The sequence below is a fragment of the Equus quagga genome, chromosome 4, assembly GCF_021613505.1.
Source record: "Equus quagga isolate Etosha38 chromosome 4, UCLA_HA_Equagga_1.0, whole genome shotgun sequence".
Classification (NCBI taxonomy): domain Eukaryota; kingdom Metazoa; phylum Chordata; class Mammalia; order Perissodactyla; family Equidae; genus Equus; species Equus quagga.
The window spans coordinates 70,641,497-70,664,481 of NC_060270.1; the positions used below are offsets into that span (position 1 = coordinate 70,641,497).

At 37.6% G+C, this 22,985-nt stretch overlaps 1 protein-coding gene across 13 annotated transcripts in view; it reads right to left on the bottom strand.

The window, feature by feature from the left end:
* The window catches only part of CLASP1 (cytoplasmic linker associated protein 1), a 169,046-nt gene that overhangs the window by 128,030 nt on the left and 18,031 nt on the right, over positions 1–22,985 (bottom strand). For all 13 annotated transcript variants that reach the window (XM_046657659.1, XM_046657658.1, XM_046657661.1 and 10 more), the window contains exon 6: positions 13,106–13,173. In XM_046657659.1, the coding sequence (XP_046513615.1) occupies positions 13,106–13,173 (68 nt within the window). The remainder of the gene's footprint in view (positions 1–13,105; positions 13,174–22,985) is intronic.

Below are 22,985 nucleotides of genomic sequence, written 5' to 3' on the forward strand. Positions count from 1 at the left end.
AAACATCCCTCAGAGACAACAAATGAAAAGCCTACCAGGAAGACCATCCCAGAGGACGAGACTGACAGTGGCTGTTCACATCACATCAACTGCACTCTTCCTGCAAACACAAACCTTGTTCACGTGGAGTTCTCGCAGTCATTTCAATGCTGCCAAAACGTGGTAAAACCTCCAAGGAAAGACCGAAGGCTAATCAATAAAGACTTTTTGTAAACAATACTTCTTTTGTAGTTTTTCAGTTCCCCATTTTTGCATTTTAAAAATGCAAATCTTTAAGAGGGAAGGAAAAATTGTATATGATGATTCTCAAGACAAAAGCAGCATCCCACCACCACCAGGACTTAAAGTGTGTTTTTCCTCTATCCAATGTTGGGAAACCTTAGAAATTTCTAGCCAGTAGGTTCAAGGCAGCTTATACTTATTAACAAATGTCTTATAATTGCAAAATAACTTATAACCCACATACTGTGAACACAAGAGAGCAGAAACAAATTAAAAGCACATGAAATAAACAGAGGGTGATGAAAACACAGCTAACTTCGACTTACTGTGCCTACTTCCTCTCTAGACCTCGAAGGTTAACATTACTGTTAATACATCTGTAGGTTTCACAATTTTTCCCTGCTAAATGTAAATATGCATAGCAATTATTTTTCTAAGTTTCCTCCACAATTTTTAGTTATCAAAGCAATTACAAAATATCTTAAATATTGTATTTATTTCCTAGTTAAGCAGCAATAATTATAAACACTCTTCAGAATATATTAGACCAGCCTACCTTTCCCAGTAGTCATGACCATCAGTGATCGCAGTACAAGTGAAAACACTGCTCTGAAAGCTATACCTCCTCACACAACATAAGCATCAGCAAACTCTCCACCCACACGACTCCTTCGGTGTAAGCCAGCACCAATGACAAGTGCCACCCTATTGCAAAATAAAAGCCTGGACTACACACAATGGTGATTTTTTAAAAAGGGGGGTGACGAGTGAGAGGCAAACCTTCCCCACCTGACTTTACTCACATAAGAGACCCTTCTTTAAAGCTGGTATTAAAAAAAATTTTTAACCAACTATCTGATTTCCCCCATAAAAAAAAAGAATAGAACATTCCTAATATAAACCTTAAATAAGAACAAAATCAAAATGCAATCTTATTTCCACATTGATAATAAAGTAAACTGTCAGTTGCAGCTTAAGCTATGCAACCTCGTATCAGAAACAGTCTCTTCAAGGCTATTTTAGGTGGTCTTCTTAGCACAGCACAGCACACTTGCCAGCCTTGGAACATATTACGCCTGTATCCGTGACTATGGAAACACTTTCCTAAGATACTAAACCAGAATCCCAAACCTTGTGAAATCCACAGTCTAAGAAACAAGCAGGGGGAGGGGGTGGGAACCCTTTATCAGCACCTGATCCACTTATTCACAATTATTGTTTTTAACCACCATGCAAGATAATAATGGCTTTGCTGCTTAATAAAGAAAAGACAGTCAATTCACTTTTAAATGAATGCTTTGTCCTAGCTACACTGGGCAACAATTCAGATCTCACCTAACAATTCATCTTTGGTCTATTTGTTTTCAGACTTGCACAGGTATTCCTAATTTCCAACAACTTAGAAATGATACCTAAAATTTTTCAAATTATAAACATTTTAAATAAAAAGACATAAGGCAGGTTGCATTTGGCAGCAAAAAGATAGCCTAGATACATTCATGTATAAGGGCCAATAATTTTGATTATCTGCTATCTATCCTACACTTCTGTCAGCAAATAAATATTTTGTCTTTTTCTTTAGCTACAGGTTTATTACGGAATGTTCATGGATTTAACCAGCATGATACTTTCTTTCGTTCCTCATAAACATGTTAGCTTTGCTTAAGAAATTCAAAAGCAAGCACATTTTTAACCAAATTAATGTCCATGGGCCTTGCTTCAATCAAATCCAATTAAAGATCATTAAGTGGCTGCAGATAAAGGACATTGACTAGTCTATAATTACTGACTCTTTTACGCTGAAAATCCAATTCTCCCATGAGCATAAGCACATCTGCGTGATTTAAAAAACTGACATAGAAAATAATTTGCTTTTTGAAACCCAAGGAAGGAAAAACCGTAATTTTTGCTTCAAGGGGTTTGCTAATTACATGGAGATGGAAAAAAAAGAAACAAAAATCTATAAAACAACATATTTTTAACTCCCATATTCTTGCCATTCAAAGCTGAAAGGCCTTTGGGTAACCTAGCAACAAAAAAGAATCATACAAGGATGAAGCATTCTATTACAGATGGACGCTCATTTCCAATTGCTACTCAGCTGCATTTCCATTGCTGTTTTAGTCACAATTCTTATGCTTTTAAAATGTTACATTCCTAGAATTTTATATAAATATAATCAATTACACATCTTAGAACAACATAACTTTGAATACGTCAAGAAATACAACCCAAGATAAAGCCTATTTCTTCCCTAAGAGTACTGCTATCATATTAATAAATTTCTTTCAATTTAGCTCAAATCTAGAGCTTTTATTTCTTACTGAAAAGAGCGTTATCATTAACAAATAACAGAAGAGAAAATAGATAAATGAGACTTCATCAAAACTTAAAACTTGTAAGGGACGCCCCGTGGCCAAGTGGTTAAGTTCGCACGCTTCACTTCATTGACGCAGGGTTTCACCAGTTTGGATCCTGGGCGCGGACATGGCACTGCTCCTCAGGCCATGTTGAGGTGGCGTCCCACATGCCACAACTAGAAGGACCCACAACTAAAATATACAACTATGTACCAGGGGGTTTGGGGAGACAAAGCAGAAAAAAAAAAAAAAAAAAAAAAGATTGGCAATAGCTGTTAGCTCAGGTACCAATCTTTAAAGAAAAACAACTTTAAAACTTTTAAATGTCAAGAAAGACAACCCACAGAATGTGAAAACATATTTGCAGATAATATGTCTGATTAAGAGTCTTGTATCCAGAATATATAAAGAACTCTTACAACTGAACAACAAAGACAAATTTTAAAATGGGCAAAGGACTTGAATAAAGATTTTCCCAAAGAAGATATAGAAATGGCTGACACAAGGGGTGGCCTGGTGGCGCAGTGGTTAAGTTTGTACATTCCACTTCTCGGTGGCCCAGGGTTCGCTGGTCTGGATCCTGGGTGCAGACATGGTACCGCCTGGCAAAAGCTATGCTGTGATAGGCATCCCACGCAGAAAGTAGAGGAAGATAGATGGGCATGGCTGTTAGCTCAGGGTCAGTCTTCCTCAGCAAAAAGATGAGGATTGGCAGTAGTTAGCTCAGGGCTAATCTTCCTCAAAAAAAAAAGGAAATGGCCAACACACACATGAAAATATGTCCAACATCAGTCACGAGGGAAATGCAAATCAAAACCACAATGAGAGACCACCTCATACCCACTAGGACGACTAATATTTTTTTAAAAGATGGAAAATTTGTTGTTCTTTTTGGAGACGATGTGAAGAAATTGGAACACTGACACATTGCTGGCAGGAATATAAAATGGGGAAGCCACCACGGAAAACAAGTTGACAGTTCCTCAATAAGTCAAACATAGAATTACCATTTGATCCAGCAATTCTACTTCTGGGTATATACTCAAAAGAAGTGAAAACAGGTGTACAAACAAAAACTTGCAAGTGAGTGTTCAAACAAAAACTTGCAAGTGAGTGTTCAAAGCAGCACTATTCACAATACCCAAAAGGTAGAAACAGAACAAATGTTCATCAATGGATGAATGGATAAACAAAATGTGGTCTATCCATACAATGGACTACCATAAAAAGGAATAAGTCATGACGTGCGCTACAACATGGACAGACCTTGAAAACATTACGTTAAGTGAAAACATTAAGTGAAAGACACAAAAGAACACACATTATGTAATTCCATTTATATGAAATGTCCAGAGTAGGGAAATTTCTAAGAAAGTAGATTAGTGGTTGCTTGGGGTAGGGGGAGTTGGGAGGAGGAGTTAGGAAGATGGGGAGGTGACAGCTAAAGAACACGAGGTGTGTCTTTTGTGGTGATAAAAAGGTTCTAAAACACACTATGGTGAGGGTTGCAAACATCTGTAAATATACAAAATGATTTAATTATACACTTTAAAAGGATGATTTTATGGTATGTGAATTGAATCTGAATAAAGCCTTTTTTGTAAGAGCATAATTGTTAAAGAAAATGTACATTAAATTTTAAATGTGTAACACAAAATAACCCAAAACTCAAAAAAAAGCATGACAGTTATTCTCAAATGATGTTTTTTCATTTACAAGATAAATATACCTCTAAAACAGAGCAATTGGAGGAGAAACCTACCATTTTGAGTACCCACCACGTCCCAGGCATTGTGCTAGGAGTTTTACACACAATCTCATTTACTCCACACAATATCTCTACAGGGTGTTCACTCCATTTTACAAAGGAGCAATCTGTGGCTCACAGGAGTTAAGTAACGTGCCCAGAGTCACACAGCTAAAGAGTGGTAGATCAAAGAAGCGCTTTCTAAGAAGAAATGATGGTCACATATATTTTCAAAGCAGTCCTTAAACTTCTCCGTGACACTGTGTCTACACTTCCTGTGGGGAGACGTGGGCACCCACACTCCAAAATGAACAACTACAAACACTGTTGCCACACACAGTTACCACTTATTAAATGGATCCCTGTCAAGTCCTCCTGCTGAGGATGGGTGGCTGAATTTTCACAAACGGGAGTTTGAAAGACACAGATCACTTAGACATCTTCTGGGGTCAACCTAGGAAATACATCTGCGAATAGATCATCTGCTATTCAAACAAGGCATCCTTCAATCGATCAGAACTTCTGCCCAAAGGCTGTTTAGGAAGCTGGAAATGAGCCCTATGTTACCATTCTCTCTGTGTTTTACTCAGTTCTTCCTCAGCTCCCATTCTCATGCAACACTGCAGAATCTAATTGATACATTAAGAATCCATAAGAAAAAGTGGAAAACAAAAAGAATCGAGGTATCTCTGATCCAAAGTGCTCATATAAGCACACCATATTTCTAAGAGATTACAAAGGAAAAACTGATTCCTGCCACATGAACCAATGAGAAGACTCCCTAGGACTAACAACAGAGGACAGACTGACGTGTCTGAGTCCTAGAACGAGCAAACCCAGACACAGTGCCCCGGACTCAGGAGGCTCACAGTCCAGTGGGAGAGATGGACATTAGATAAACCATCCCCAAATGTAAACGCACATGCAGCAAAGCAGGGCATGCCTGAAAGTGCTCAACGGGAGGCCAGGGAAAGCTTTCCAGAGGAGGGGGACAGCGAGCTGGGCTGAGATGGGAAGGATGTGGAGAAGTTAGCTAAGAAAGAGCAGACAAGAGACATCACATACCAAGATCTTAAAAAGGAAGGCTAAGGGGATGGCCCAGTGGCATAGCAGTTAAGTTCGCGTGCCCTGCTTCAGTGGGCTGGGCTTCTCACGTTCGGATCCCAGGCGTGGACCCAGCACTGCTCATCAAGCCACGCTGTGGCGGTGTCCCACACACAAAATAGAGGAAGACTGGCACAGATGTTAGCTGAGGGCCATTCTTACTCACCAAAAAAGAAGGAAGGGTAAGATAAGGCAACTTGATTAGCCCTAAGGGAGGGCCAGACAGAGATGAGGCCGTAAAGAGCTGGGGCTGAGTTTGCAGGCTCCAAACAGACCATGGCCACAGTAGGGCCAGATAAGGATTTTGTGCTTATCTTGAGAGCAATGAATGGAAATAATAAGAGGATTAAAACAAACAAACAAACATGTATGTGGTGAGGGCAGGAGGTAGAATCCACCTGCAACATGGAGACGTTCTGAAAGACTCTTCATCAAAACTCCTTTATGGGACCGAAGCCCTCCTCCCACCACCATCATCACAGAATTAACGTGGTAATGTTAGTTTTCTTCCCTTCTCTTGAAACAAAGGAGAGTTATAAATTGTAATTGTTTTCCTCTGTTCTTAGAAGATGACAGTAGCAATGATGTGGATCTTTTTAGGAGGTGAATGCTTGCAAAACTCCTAAAAAGAATACACCTATTCTGGAACCCATGCTCATTTTCTATCTTAATGTTTCTGCTAAAAAACTGTAGAAAGGGACATGCCCATCTCTTAGACCTGACTCAAATGATATAATGTGTTACAACTGTTCCTCACCACAGTCTCTTATTTCTGATGAATAGATATGAAACAAGATGGGCCATGTACTGCTAATTGTTGATGCTGGGTGATGGCTACATGGGGGTTCATTATGCCATTCTTTTCACTTTAATATACATTTGAAATTTTCCAAATGAAGAAACTAAAAGGAAAGGGGGTCAGAAGACCTTCTGCTTTGAAGCCTCACCCAGGTGTGCCTATAGAGTTTGGCTACAGATTGCGTCCAGCTCCAGGAAGGCAGAGGTCTAACCTGCTCAGATTTCTGAAAAATGACAATCTCATAAGGTAACATCAAAATGACAGTGCAGGTAATTAAATGCTTTTTAGCATTGTCCTGGGTGAAGAAAAAAGGGAAACAGTAGAAAATCTTTTAGCCTCAGTCTCTTTCATCTCATGGCAGTTTTCATTCAGAGAAAAAGACCAGCCTTCATTTTGGCAAGCTTCCACCACAAAAGAACAGATTAGAGGGGCAAAATGGAGGCAATGAGAAAAATAAGCAGGTTATTTTAATAGTCCAGACAAAGAATGATAGTGATGGGATCAGAGTGCTGGAGATGGGGAAACGTAGATGGAGTCAGGAAATATGTAGGAGTTAAAATCCACAGGGACCAGTGATGAAATATATATATGGGCAGGGAGTAAGACCGGGGTATCAAAGTGGCACCTAAGTTTTAATTTACATGCCTACGTGGATAATGGAGCAAACATTCATACAAGTACAGAAAAGATCCAGGATGGGGTTATGTTCAGTTGTTTTGTGCTTTGTCTTTCAGCAGGAGATAGAATATGAATCTGGATTTAGATACATGTCTCAAATACAAGAATAAATGTCAGATAGGCAGCTGCTGCATATATGTTACAACACTGAGGCAAGGCTGGGGCAAGAGACAAATATTTATAGGAAAACGTTATCTGGCTAGTAAACAAAGCTCTAGCCATGGCTAAGAACAACCAGGAGAGAGCACTGCCTGAGAAAGGAAAAGGCCTAGGATCAAGCTCTAAGAACTTTATGACAAGGAGTAGACATTAAACAAATGAAGGAGACGGAGGAGGAGGAGCCCAAAAAGCAGAAAGAAATCAGAAGAAGGTCACGTCAGAAAAGCCAAAGAGAAAGAGTGCTTCAGGACGAGGAAGAGATCAACAGTGTTAAACGTGGTGACAGACCAAATAGGGTAAAGACTGAAAACGTCACTTGGGTATAGAAGTCATCAGTGACTGCAGTGGCAGCTGTATCAGTGAAATGATGGGACAAAGCGAGACTAAAGCAGTCTGAGGAGTGATCAGAAGGTGAAGAAACTGAGACAGGGAATACAGACAACTCAGGAGAAGTTTCACGTACAGGGGAAGACATAGGCAGAGCAATGAAAATGGCTGGATAGGGACAGATGAGAGCATGTTTAAAAATCAATAGATTAGACAAGGGGAGAAGGGGTGAGAACAAGTGCAGGCCAATATCTCTCATGAACTCAGATGGACAAGTCCTCAACAGCATATTAGCAAACCAAACACAAGATTGCATAATAAGAATTGTACACCATGACCAAGTAAGATTTATTCCAGTACATAAGGCTGGTTTACTATTTGAAAAACAAACCAATATAATTCACAATATTAGGCTAAAGAAAAATAATCCTATCAGTTGATGCCAAAAAAGCATTTGAAAAAAACCCCAACACCCTGAAAGGCATCCAGATTGGACAGGCAGAAGTAAGACAATACCTGTTCACAGATTAAATGCTCTCATATACAAAAAATCCTAAGGAATCCACTGGGGAAAAAAAAAATTAGAGCTAATAAATGGGTTCAGCAAGGTGGCAGGATACAAGATCAAATACAAAATTCAACTGTATTTCTATACACTAGCAATAAACAATCCAACAGTAAATGGAAGAAAACAATTCCATTTACAAAACCATGAAAAAGAATAAAATACTTAGGAACAAATTTAACAAAATTAGTGCAAGACTTGTACACACTGGAAAACGACAAAACATTGTTGAAAGAAATTAAAGACAAATAAACTGAAGGGTATCTTATGTTAATGGATTAGAAGACAATATTATTATGATGGCAAAACTCCTCAAATTGATCAACAGATTCAACACAATCCCTATCAAAATTACAGCTGCCTTTTTTGTAGAAATTGACATTAGGTGATCTTATAATTCACTTAGAAATGCAAGGAACCCAGAATAGCCAGAACAATCTTGAAAAGAAGAACAAAGCTGAAAAAAAACTTCTAAATATCAAATCATACTACAAAGCTCAAGTAATCAAGACTGTGTGGTATTGGCCTAAGACTAAACATATAGATCAATAGGGTAGAATTTCGAGTCCAGAAATACATCCATACATATGTTGTCAACTGATTTTTGAGATGGGTGGCAAGAAAGTCCAATGGAGAAAAGAACTGTCTTTGCAACAGATGGTGCCGAGATAACTGGATATTCACACGCGGAACAACGAAGCTGGAGATCTACCTCACTCCATACACGAAAAATGACTCAAATGGATCAAAGGCCTAAATATAAGCTCTAAAGCTATACTACTCTTAGAAGGAAACACAGGTGTAAATTTTTGTAACTGGGGATTAGTCGATGACTTCTTAGATATCAATCTATTTCTCAGGTTTTCTTAGACCCAAAGCACAAACAATAAAAGTAAAAAAGAGATAAGATTGTACTACATCAAAATTAAAAACTTTTCTGCTGCAAACAATTCCATCAAAAAAAGGATATGAAAATCCACAGAAAAGGAGAAAATATTTGCAGATCGTTCTATCTGATAAGAGATTTCTATCCATAATATATAAAGAACTCATAACAACAACAAACTGACAATTAACTCCATAACAAAAATGGCAAATGACTTGAATAGACATTTTTCCAAAAAAGGTATATAAATGGCCAATAGGCACAATATGGATATTGTGATGCTCAATATCATTAGTCATTATAGAAACGCAAATCAAAACCACAGTGAGACACTACTTCATGCCCACTAGGATGACTCTAATCAGAGACAGACAACACCACACATTGACTTGGATGTGAATAAACTGGAACTCTCAGGCAATGTTGGTGAGAACGGAAAGTGGAACGGCCACTTTGGAAAACAGTGTAGCAGTGATGCAAAAGGTTAAACATAGAGTTACCATATGACCCAGCAATTCCACTGTAAGGTTATATACACAAAACAAAAACATATGTCCACATAAAACTTTTACACAAATATTCACAGCAGTCAAACAGTGGAAATAACCCAAATGTCCATCAATTGATGAATGAATAAACAAAATGTGGTATAGCTATACAATGAAATACTATTCAGCAATAAAAAGAAATGAAGTACTGATACATGCTACCAAATGGATGAACTTTGAAAACATTATGCTACGTGAAGGAAGCCATACACAAAAAGCCATATGTTGTAAAATTCCATTGATATAAAACGTCCAGAATAGGCAATCCGTAGGCAGAAAGTAGGTTGTCAGGGATTGGGAGGAAAAGGAAATAGGGAGTGCCAATGGGCACAGGTGTTCTTGGGGATGATGAACAAACTGGAATTAATGTGGAATTAAACAGCGGTGATAATCGCCTAATTTGTGAATATATGAAAAACAAATAAATTATACATTTTTAAAAAAATAATTTTTGATATGAATTACATCTCATTATTTAAAATATGCTGATTTGTTTTTAAAAACCCAACACCCATTTGTGATAAAAACTCAGATAAATAGGAATAGTTGAGAACTACTTCATCTTGCTAAACAACATCTACAAAAAACCTACACTTAACATGACACTTAGTTGTGACAGACCTAAGATTGAGAACCAGGAAAGGATATCCACTCTCACCACTCTTATTTTACACAGTGGTGAAGTTCTGGCCAGGGCAATAAGGCAAGAAAAAGAAGTACAAGTATAGAGATCTGAAAGAGATAAAACTGTTCCCATTTGCAGATGACATGCTTGTCTCTTCAGGAAACCTACAAAACTCCTAGAATTAATAAGAAAGTTCAGAAAGGTCATAATGAAGGTGTCTAAGGAGCAAAGTGGAGAAAGCAGAAGGTGGATGGGTTGAGAAAAAGTAGAGTGGTCAATGATCTGAAGTCCAGAAGAGTTCAAAAAACGGTGACACTGGGAGTCGCTGGGCAAAAAACAAAAATTAGAAGGGGGAATGGGTTTTATTCCATTGCTAGTGTGGCTTCCCTATGCCATCTAAATGTTGAATGACTCTAGCAATGAACGAAATTAGGTGCTTTGTTTTTTGACAGCAATTAAACATCTTACTGGTCTCTCAAAGTTACTATAAGGGGACCAAACTCATTTGCTCTAGGAATTCTAAAATCTTTATACATATGTCTTCAGGTTATTCTATTTTGGCTCTACCAATTAAAATAGTAATACTGCATATATACAGCAAAAAAGTTGAAATTACAGGCCTCCAGTAAGTTTGGAGTTAAGGCTTCCTTACCATCTGCTATTTTTAACAAGATGCCTAAAAGAAGTGTTTTCATTCTCAACCCTACTCCTACATACACACATAGACATATACACACAAATATCCCACAAGAATAAGGAAATTTGGGAAGAATATTTACACCTAGACATTTAGAACAAAATGTTGCCATGGGGCCAGCCTGGTGGCATAGCAGTTAGGGTTCGCGTGCTCCACTTTGGCAGCCTGGGGGTCATGGGATCGGATCCCAGGCACGGACCTAAACACCACTCATCAAGCCATGCTGTGGTGGCATCCCATATACAAAACAGAGGAAGACTGGCACAGATGTTAGCTCAGAGACAATCTTACTCAGGTAAAAAGAGGAAGATTGGCAACAGATGTTAGCTCAGGGCCATTCTTCCTCACCAAAATAAAGTTGCTGTGACGCACCCAATGCCAGAGGATTTTGGTATTCTTGATGATTAAATCATATATATCATGTTCACTGAAACTCATAAAGTATATACACACTCTTCTAGGCAAGGCCTCCAACATGGATATGGTCCTTCTCCCCAATGCCAGAATTATAATCAGATTCTATTTCATAGTTATAATACAGGCTATGAAGTACAAACTCACTAACCTGCCACCACTACTACCTCCTTGCCCAGTATTTTCTATTTTGGTGCCAAGAAGTTTTAAACTGGGAAACTACACAAACCACACAAATATACACACACAAAATCAAATGCATGTGTCTAGCAACTGGCTAGGCAGCCATGCCCGTGCACACCTACTCATCATTGCAGCATGACTCCAAGGCCAGAGTTCTGGTCCCAGCTCTACCAATGATACATTTTTCAAAGCATATATAAAACTATATACAAAAGTAGGGGGTAATGTACAGAAATTATGCCATGGTTAAAATTACATACAAATTATACAGTTATAGGAAAATGAAATATAAGACAACATGGAAAAAGGAAAACTGATTTGTTGGTGACAGCAGAATTGTGGTGAATATTATTCCTCTTTTTCTTCCAATATTGTTACAGTTGTACAAACATATGAAAAAGGAATCAGGTAATGAAAGCAATTTTAGAACACTTCAAGCATTTTATAAGAAACATGCTCTCCAAAGACAAATTCCTTACCAACGCCGGCAGGTACATAGTAGCTGAGTCAAAACACCTGGATTCTGTTCCTGCTCAGCACTTACGTACTGTCACTTCAGAGGAAATCACTCAAACTTTTTTACAATCTCAAGATATTCAAAATTTGAAAGCTATGCAATAAGTTCTCTAGCAATTTTGAAATAGCAGCAAGGTATCCAGAATTAGAAAAAGTTCTTGTTGGCAATTGACTTTTTGATGACTTCATTCATACAATAATATACTCGTGTCTTTTTTTCCCCTTCTGGAATCATAGCAATTACTCACTTGTCCTCAAATATCACAAAGTACAGTAAAAGGAATACATGTACTGGAAACAAAAGATCAGAATGCAAGTCTGTTATTATTTTATTTATTCAACAATATTTACTGTGTACCTAACATGCCAAGAACTTTTTGAACCACTAACGATAAAGAATGCAACAAAACAAAGCTCTTGCCCTCATGAATAAATAAAAAATATTTTACAGTGATATGCACCAAGAAGGAAAATCAAGCAGGATGAGGGTACAAAGAGTCTCCTTAGAACACTGGATGTGCTGTTCTGGATGGTCTTTGTAATGAAGTGATACTGCAATGAAGGTCTGCATGGAATGAGGGAGAGGGCCATAATAACACCCAGGGGATGAATGTTTTAAGCAAAAGGAATCATAAGTATAGATGCCCTGAAGCAGGAGAAGCTTAGACTCTTCAAAATTAGCAAGGATGACAATGGGACTGGAGCCAAGAGAAATTCTGGGAAGAACACTACAAGATAACATCAGAATGGTGGTCAGCATCAGATCATGCAGCATCTGGTGGACCACAGTGAGGCACTAAACTGTAGTCTCTGAGTGATAGGAAACCTTTGGAGGATTTTGAACAGGGGGTTAAGATCACGAGTTACATTCTAAAAGGATTACTCTGATTGCTGTGTGAAAAACACACTTTAGGCGCCGGGAGAGAGTAAAAGCAAGGATATTGGTGGAAGGCTACCACAAGAGCACAGTAAATTACCATGACCGCTTGCATTAGAGGAAGAGCAGCAGTTAGAGGGAGCATCATCAAGATTCTAGGTGTATTTTCTAAAGTAAAGCCAACAAGATTAGATCATGGATCCAACGTAGGTTGCGAAAGAAACCCAACGATAAGTCCATAGTTTCTGGTCTGGGAAGGTACATAAATGAAGGTTAAGTCTGAAGACCTAGAAAACCTTTTCAAGATATCAAATTCAGCTGCTCAGAAAGAGTATAAGCATTATTGACATAAAACTGAAAAAGCTAAAGTAGAACGAACGATTGCTTTTTCTACTCACCATTTGCAGATTGTATCATGTTTCCAGATTTTTGAACTTCATCAAATTTTGTAAAAATTACATTCAATCTGTATGAAAAAAATATATATATAAACTATTAACCATGACTGTTTACAGTCAACTATATTACAACACTAACATGAAGTTGAGTCATACTCCGAAAAATCAATGATACAAACTCACCTAATAACAATAACAGTAACTATATTAATAACACTAACACTAACCAACAATAATTGAGCATTTACTACTGACCAAGCACTAACCTAAGGGCTCTATCTGAAAGATCTTGTTTAATCCTTTTTACAGCCATATAAGGGATTATTATCATCCCCCTTTCATAGATGAGGAAATCGAGATCCCATAACTTACTTAAGGTCATATAGTTAGGGAGGGTCAAGATGCCAGCCCTGAAGGTCAGAACCCAGAGCTCGTGCTCTCAGACATTATATTAAACTGACTGACTGCACTCTATTAACTTAACTGCTCTACACAACATATACACATTATGAAAAGTGTCTATTTCTCCTATTTCTGTCTAAGTACAGACTGTCAATTACATAGGATAAAGATTTTCAAAATGCACTCATATTCAATACAAAGGCAGTTTCTGTGCCTTACACTTAATTCAAAATGCTATAAATAATTTCTCTAGAAACAAATGTTGTGACTGGATAATCTTCAGCTTAAAAAAATCTGCATGCCATTTATTTTCTATTAATGGATCATTTAAATTGAAGCAAAACTCCTTAACCCGTCAAAATATTCCATCCTAGTGACACCAAAAATGAAAGGAAAACTGGGGGTGGGATGGGGTGAGGTGGAGGGTTGGTAATCTTACCTTGTAGAAAAAGAAAAGAGGCTTTCCCAAGCACAACACAGATACACTGGAATGAGTGTAAAGGCTGAGATTCCAAAGAAATGTACTTTTACATTCATATCTATGCCACCCATTTTCAGGGCCCAGACTAGAAATTTTAGCACTTTCTTACAAACGATGCTGTCATACAAAGCTCTAATCACTTCAAACACGTTTTTGTCTTTTCTTCCCAACCAGAATACAAGCTCCTTGGTGGTAGGAATAGGAACTATATTCTTTTGGTATTCTGTACTCACCAAGCACTACGTCATGCAGGAGAGTAACACCACTGTGTGGAAGAGCTGGGGCCTAGTCCTGTCCCTGCCCTCACTATGGAAAACTAGATATTTCACAAATCCTGGTCTCAGTTCATTCATTCTTTGATTCACTGAGCCTAGCACTGAGGTAGCTACATGCCGAGTGTGTAAAGGGCCTACCCTGTAGAGAGTCTACTTATTCCTGTTTCATTCTATTCTACTTAGAATGCTACATTCTAAGTAACAGGGAAGCCAAAAATACACATCAAGGGGATGAACTAGCCTGATACACTGCCTCTCCCTCTTCCTATTCTATTGGCAGGTATCAATAATCTTTTCGACCTATCTTTCCATCGAAGCCCAGATGTTGCCTCAGAACACTTCTTACAACTGCTCCAGGCAGCCACTACTAATTAATCAAAGTTGGCAGTGAATTAAAAATCTATTTGCCATCTCAGGCCCAGATATGAGTAAAACTGTCACTCACCTTCAAATTCAGTGGATACTAAACATCTAGAAACATGCCTTAGAATCAATTTCTTAACGCTGTTTCCATCATTTTCCCTTTCATTGGCAACAAAGATCTCCAATGGTTTAAGAAGACGATACAGAGTATCACTACACAGGTTGCCAGGGCATGCCTTAATCAAGTTATCACTTGACTGTGTCAGAACTACACCCTGTGATGTGAGCATGCCTGCCAATTTGCAAGTTAGGGACAAGGTAAACCTCTAGTCTGGTTGTTCCTGAAATTACTGGGAAAGGGCACATATTTCTTCCGTTGTTGGCAGAGTATTCACCATTATCAATGGCAACTGTGAAAGAATCTGTAGATTCTCTATTGGTGGTAATATCTACTCACCGTGGCCACATTATCCACACCTGGCAGGCCCAAACAGCTAGGTATGAGAATGCTAAAAAGATGACTGGTATTGTCATCTGCACCTTAATTCAGAATTCTCTAAGGCAGGCATGCCTCTCCCTCTGCTTTCTCCTGTCTCACTAGCTGCCTCACTCTCTGTTCAATAATTAGCATAGACAATGCCTCCGATCGAGGTTACCATCTCAGGAGATCAGTAACCTGGCTTTACAACAGTCTAACATGAACAAAGTACTCCTTAGAATGGCTTTTGTCTCCTAGCTCTGAGCACAGCAATACAGAATGCCTCTAATGGGACCTATCAATTTGTATAAGTCTAAAAGGGTGAATTTTACACATGCAAAGATACACAGATACATAACTAATGATTACCCTCTGAAGCCACCAATTTTTTTTCACTTTTTTATTTTAAATCTTTGGATCTCAAATTTAAAATAAATTTCTTTACTAACCTGACAAATAATCCATACTATTTCCCCCTGGTTTTTCTGAATTTAAATTTTATATCCAACTCTTTAATCCAATTGGCATTTATTTTACTATAAGATTTAAATCTAATTACCCATTTCTAGAATATTTTATAATATTAAATTTAAGATAATTTCAAAGAAATAGATACTAGTAATCTCACAGTCAACAAGCTCCACCCATGCACTCAGAGCTTCTAATTGGTTTTTTAGTCCGACTCATAAATAGGAGCAGACAACCAAGGATTCTAAGATATATGAGGAAAGCCTCTGCCATGAAAAGGAGAAAACAAAACAAACACACACATACCCCAAAATCCCAATTTAGAGGAAAGAAGAGACTATGAAGAGAAAAATTTTAAAAACATATCATTAATACTTCCAAACCCACCCCTGGTGGTCTAGTGGTTAAGATTTGGCGCTCTTGCCACAGCCCGGATTCATGTCCTGGTCAGGGAACCACACCACCCATCTGCTGGCTGTCATGCTGTGGCATCTGTGTGTTGCTATGATGCTGAGAACTTCCCAAACCTGCGGAAGGAGCTGGAACTATGAGTAAAAGAAGAGAACAGATCTCCTAACTACATCAATGTAAAAAGACCTTCTCCAAGGCATATATTAGTAAAACTGGCAAAGGTCAATAACAAAGAAAAAATATTAACGGCAGCAAGGTAGAAGAGAAGAACTTACAAAGGAACCCCCTTCAGGATTTCAGTGAATTTCTCAGCAGAAACCTTACAGGCTAGGAGAGAGTAAAATAATATATTCAAAATTCTGAAACACAAAAACTTTCAGCCAAGAATACTCTATCCAGCAAAAATATCCTTCAGCTATGATGAAGAAACAAAAACTTTCCCAGATAAACAAAAGCTGAGGGACTTCAGAGACACAAGACTCCCCCTTACAAGAAATTATCAAGAAGGCCCTCATACCTGGAAAAAGAAAAGGGTTTACAAAGCCTTGAGCAAGGAGATAAACAGGCAAACAAAATTAAAACTCTCTATCAGAAGAGGTTAGCAAATAATTATAACATTAAAGATAAAGGTAAGGAAAGCATCAAAAATAACTATAATCACTTTACTTTAATCACAAATTGACAACACAAACCAGAATAAGTTGTGACAACAGTAACTTAGATGGGAAAGAGGAAAGGGATGGTAGCTGCTTAGACTAAGGAAATAAGAGACTATCAGAATATGCACTATCTCATCTATGTGATCATTTATACAAACCTCATGGTAACCACTAAACAAATAATCAGAACACAGATACAAGTGACACATAAAGAGACAACAGAGAAAACCATCATAGAGAACCACCAAACTGAATTGGCAGACCGAAAGACACAGGATGAGAAACAAAGGAAATAAAGAATAACTAGAAAACAAGTGATAAAATGGTAGCATTAAGCCCTCATATATCAATAATCACTGTAAATGTAAATGGCTTGAATTCTCTAATCAAAAGACACAAAGCGGCAGGATGGACCCAACAGCATGCCGCCTTCAAGAAACACATCTCAGCTTTAAAGACAGACACAGGCTCCGAGTGGAGAGATGGAAGATGATACTCTAAGATAATGGCAAAGAAAAGAAAGCAGGTGTTATCATACTTAGATCAGACAAAGTAGACTTCAAGATAAAAAAGGCAATAACAGACAAAAAGGGACAGTAAATAATGATAAAAAGGACAGTCCAAGAGGACATAACACTTATGAATATATAATCACCTAACATAAGAGCACCAAAGTATGCAACAGACCTAAAAGGAGATATTAACAGCAATACACGAGAATAGTAGGAGACACCCTCCATCGATGGATAGATAACACAAAGAGAAAGTCAACAGGGAAATAGTGGAATTAAACAAAACAGTCAACCAGAGGGAATTAATAGGTACCAACAGAACACTCCATCCCAAAACAGTAGAATACACATTCTTCTCAAATACACATGGAACATTCTCAAAGATGGACCATATGTTGGGAAACATGGTAAGCCTCAAGAAATTTAAGAAGACTGAAATCATGTCAAGTATCTTTTTGACCATAATGCTACGAAACTAGAAACCAATTACAAGAAAAAATCTAGGAAAGTGACAAATGAGTGGAGGGTAAACAAGATGCTGCTGAACAACCAATGGATCACTGAATAAATTAAAGGAGAAATCAAGAAATATCTGGAGACAAATGAAAATGAAAACACACCATACCAACTCATATGGGATGCAGCAAAAGGAGTCCTAAGAGGTAAATTCACAGCAATGCAGGCACACTTTAACAAACAAGAAAAATCTCAAATAAACAATCTTAAACTACAAGTAACAGGACTAGAAAAAGAAGAACAAACAAAGCCCAAAGTCAGCAGACAAAGGGAAATAAGAGAAATTGGAGTAGAAATGAACGAAACTGAAACCAAAACAATAGTAGAAAGGATCAATGAAACTAAGAGTTGGTTCTTTGAGAAGATAAACAAAATGGACAAACCCTTAGCCAGACTCATTAAGAAAAGCAGAGAGAAGGCTCAAATAAATAAAATTAGAAATGAAAGAAGAGAAATTACAACAGATACCACAGAAATACAAAGGATTATAAGAGAATACTATGAAAAACTATATGCCAACAAATTGTACAATCTAGAAGAAGTGGATAAATTCTTAGACTTATGCAACCTCCCCAAAATGAATCAACAAGAAATAGAGAATGTGAATAGACCAATAACAAATAAAGAGATTGAAACATAATCAAAAACCTCCCAAAAAAGAAAAGCCCAGGACCAGATGGCTCCTCTGGAGAATTCTACCAAACATTCAAAGATTTAATACTTATCCTTCTCAAACTATGCCCCCAAATGGAAAAAGATGGAGCACTTTCTAACACATTTTACAAGATCAACATCACCCTGATCCCAAAGCCAGGAGAATACAAAGAAGGAAAATTACAGGCCACTATCACTGATAAACATAGATGCAAAAATCCTCAACAAAATATTGGCAAACTGAATACAGCAATGCATTAAAAGGGTCATACAACATGATCAAGTGGGATTTATACCAGGGACACAGGGATGGTTCAACATCTGCAAATCAATCAATGTGATACACCACATTAACAAAATGAGGAATAAAAACTACATGATCATCTCAACAGAGGCAGAGAAAGCACCTGACAAGATCCAAAATCCATTTTTGATCAAAATAACTCTCAGTAAAATGGGTATAGAAGGAAAGTACCTCAACATAATCAAGGGCATGTATGACAAACCCACAGCCAACATCATACTCAACAGGGAAAAACTGAAAGCCACCCTTTTGAGAAGAGGAACAACACAAGGGTGCCCACTCTCACCACTCTTATTCACATAGTAGTAGAGATTTTGGCTAGAGCAATTAGGCAAGAAAAAGAAATAAAAGGTATCAAAATTGGCAAGGAAAAAGTGAAACTCTCACTGTTTGAAGATAACCTGATTGTATATATAGAAAAATCCACTGGAAAACTATTAGAAATAATCAGCAACTACAGCAAAGTTGCAGGGTACAAAGTCAACTTACACAAATCAGTGGTATTTCTAGACTCTAATAACGAACTAACAGAAAGAGAGCTCAAGAATACAATCCCATTTACAATCGCAACAAAAAGAATAAAATATCTAGGAATAAATTTAACGAAGGAGGTGAAAGACCTATACAATAAAAACTGTAAGACATTATTGAAAGAAATTGAAGCAGCCATAAAGAAATGGAAAGATATTCCATGCACACAGATTGGAAGAATAAACATAGTTAAAATGGCCATACTACCTAAAGCAATTTACAGATTCAACACAACCCTAATCAGAATCCCAATGACACTCTTCACATAAATAGAACAAAGAATCCTAAAATCCATATGGGGCAACAAAAGACCCCGATTGGCTAAAGCAATCCTGAGAAAAAAGAACAAAGCTCGAGGCATCACAATCCCTGACTTCAAAATATACTACAAAGCTACCATAACCAAAACAGCAAGATACTGGTATAAAAAGAGACACAAAGATCAATGGAACAGAATTGTAAGCCCAGAAATAAAACCACACATCTACAGACAGCTCATCTTCGACAAAGGAGCCAAGAACATACAGGGAAGAAAGGAAAGTCTCTTCAATAAAGGGTGTTGGGAAAACTCGACAGCCACACGCAGAAGAATGAAAGTGGACCATTATCTTTTGCCATACACAAAAACTAACTCAAAATGGATCAAAGACTTGAAGGTAAGATCTGAAACCATAAAACTCCTGTTAGAAAATATAAGCAGCACACTCTTTAACATTGGTCTTAGAAGGATCTTTCCAAATACCATGTCTACTTGAGCAAGGGAAACAAAAGAAAAAGTAAACACATGGGACTGCATCAGACTAAAGAGCTGCAAGGCAAAGGAGAACAGGAACACAATGAAAAGACAACCCACCAACTGGGAGAAAATATTTGCAAATCATATATCTGACAAAGGGTTAATCTCCAAAATATATAAAGAGTTCACACAACTCAACAACAAAAACACAAACAACCCAATCAAAAGATGGGCAGAGGATATGAAGAGTTTTCCAAAGAAGATATACAGATGGCCAATAGGCACATGAAAAGATGTTCAACATCACTAATCATCAGGGAAATGCAAATCAAAACTACACTGAGATATCATCTTACACCCATTAGAATGGCTATAATCACTAAGACAAAAAATAATGAATGTTGGAGAGGATGTGGAATTCCCAGTACTGGTGGGAATGCAAACTGGTGCAGCCACTATGGAGATTTCTCAAAAAATTAAAAATAGAACTACCATATGACCCAGCTATCCCACTACTGGGTATTTATCCAAAGAACTTGAAATCAACAATTCAAGGAGACTTATGAACCCCTAGGTTCACAGCAGCATTATTCACAACAGTCAAGACATAGAAGCAACCCAAGTGCCCACTGACTGACGACTGGATAAAGAAGCTGTGGGGGGTGGGGGCAGGGGTGTGTGTATATAGTCCATTATGTGTGTATATATATATAATATACAATGGAATACTACTCGACCATAAAAAAAGACAAAATTGTCCCATTTGCAACAACATGGATAGACCTTGAGGGTATTACGTTAAGTGAAATACACCAGACAGAGAAAGACAAACATCATATGATTTCACTCACATGTAGAAGATAGATAAACACATGGACAAAGAGGGGAAAGGGGTCGGGGGGTGGGCATTAAGGTGTAAAAGGACTCATATACATGGTGATGGACAAGTAATAATATACAACTGAAATTTCACAGTGTTATAAACTATTATGACCTCAATTTAAAGTAAAGTCAATTGTACTTCTATATGTTAGCAATGAACCATCTGAACTTGAAATTAGGGGAAAAACATCTGTTCACAATAGCATCAAAATAATAAAATACATTGAAATAAACTCAGCAAAAGAAGAATAAGACTTGTTCACTAAAACCTGGTAAGCAATTGTCGAAAGCAATTAAAGACTTTAAAAAATGGAAAGACATTCCCTGTTCACAGATTAGAAGACTTAACGTAGGGGCCGGCCCGGTGGCGCAGCGCTTAAGTTCGCACATTCCGCTTCTCGGCAGCCCGGGCTTCGCTGGTTTGGATCCCAGGTGCCGACATGGCACGGCTTGGCAAAAAGCCATGCTGTCAGAGGCGTCCCACATATAAAGTAGAGGAAGATGGACACGAATGTTAGCTCAGGGCTAGTCTTCCTCAGAAAAAAGAGGAGGACTGGCAGCAGTTGGCTCAGGGCTAATCTTCCTCAAAAAAAAAAAAGAAGAAGAAGAAAATGTTACGACAGCAATATTCCCCAACTCATTACAGACTCAGTTCCTACCAATATCCCAGCTGCCCTTTTTTGCAGAAATTGACAAGTCCATCCTAAAATTCATATGGACACACAAAGCAGCTGGAATAGCCAAAATAATGTGAAAAGAACTTGGATTCCAAAATTAACTACAAATCTTTACTTAATCAAGACAGTGTGGTACTAGTGGATATGCTTATAGATCAATGAAATAGAAGTGAGATCACAGAAAAAAATGCTTACATTAATGGGCATTAATGATTTTCAACAAACGTCCCATAAAAATTCTATGAGGATCAAAGTCACAATGAGATACCCATTAGGATGGCTATTATCAAGAAACAAAACAAAAACCAGAAAATAATTGTTGGCAAGGATGTGAACTGTTCGGAGGAATGGAAAATGGTGCAGCAGCTATGTTAAACAGTATGGTGGTTCCTCAAAAACTAAACAGAGTGACTGTATGATCCAGCAACTCCACTTCCGGCTATATACCCAAAAGAACTGAAAGCAGGGACTCGAACAGGAATTTGTACACTCAGGCTCATAGCAGCATTATTTATAACAGCCAAAAGGTGGAAGCAACTCAAGTGTCCATCAATAGAGGAATGGATAAACAGATACGAACAATGGAGTTTTATTCAGCAATAAAAAGGAATGTCTCATGTTACAATACTGCTGAACCTTAAAAGTATTATGGCACGTGTAAGAAGGCAGATAACAAAAGGCTACCTTTTGTGTGATTTTATTTGCACAAAATGTCCAAAATAGGGAAATCCATAGAAATAAAAACTAGACAAGTAGTTGCAAGGAGCTGGGGGGAAAGAAGGAATGGAGAGTGACTGCTAATGGACACAGGATTTCTTTTTGGGATAATGAGAATGTTCTAAAACTAGATAGTAGTGATGGCTACAAAATCTTATAAATATACTAAAAACCACTGAATTATCCATGTTAAAAGGTATATGGTAAATTATGAAAATATGAAAATTATGGTATATAAAATATTTCAAGGAAGCTCTTATTTAAAAATAAACAGAATGCTATAAAAGGAAACATACAATGAACCAAAAAAGAGATCTTACAAATTAGAACAAGAAAAGAAAATTTTTAAAATCAAATACCCAGTAGAATGGTTGGAAGATAAATTTGAGAAAACTTCCCAGAAGACAGAGCAAAACTGTGAAGATATAAATGAGAAATTAAAAATAAGAAAATCAGAGGACTAGTCCAAGTGATATAAGATAACTACTGTATTTAAAAATATAAAGTTTTATTTTTAAAGAAATTTGCCCAAATCCAAACCAAATGAGGTTCCAGATTGAAAGTCGCTCCAAGTGCACAGTACAAGAAATGAAAATAGACTCATCTAACACCCAGCATCATGAAGTCTCACACCAACACTGGGAACCAAAGAATCAGCTATCTACACAGGATGAAGAATGACGACTTTGGACTTCTCAGTACAGACACTGAACGCTGGAACACAAGGGGCCATTAGCTTTAACATGCTGGATAAAAATGACATCCAACCTAGATTTCTAAACCCTGACAAACTATCAATGTCAAGATATAATAA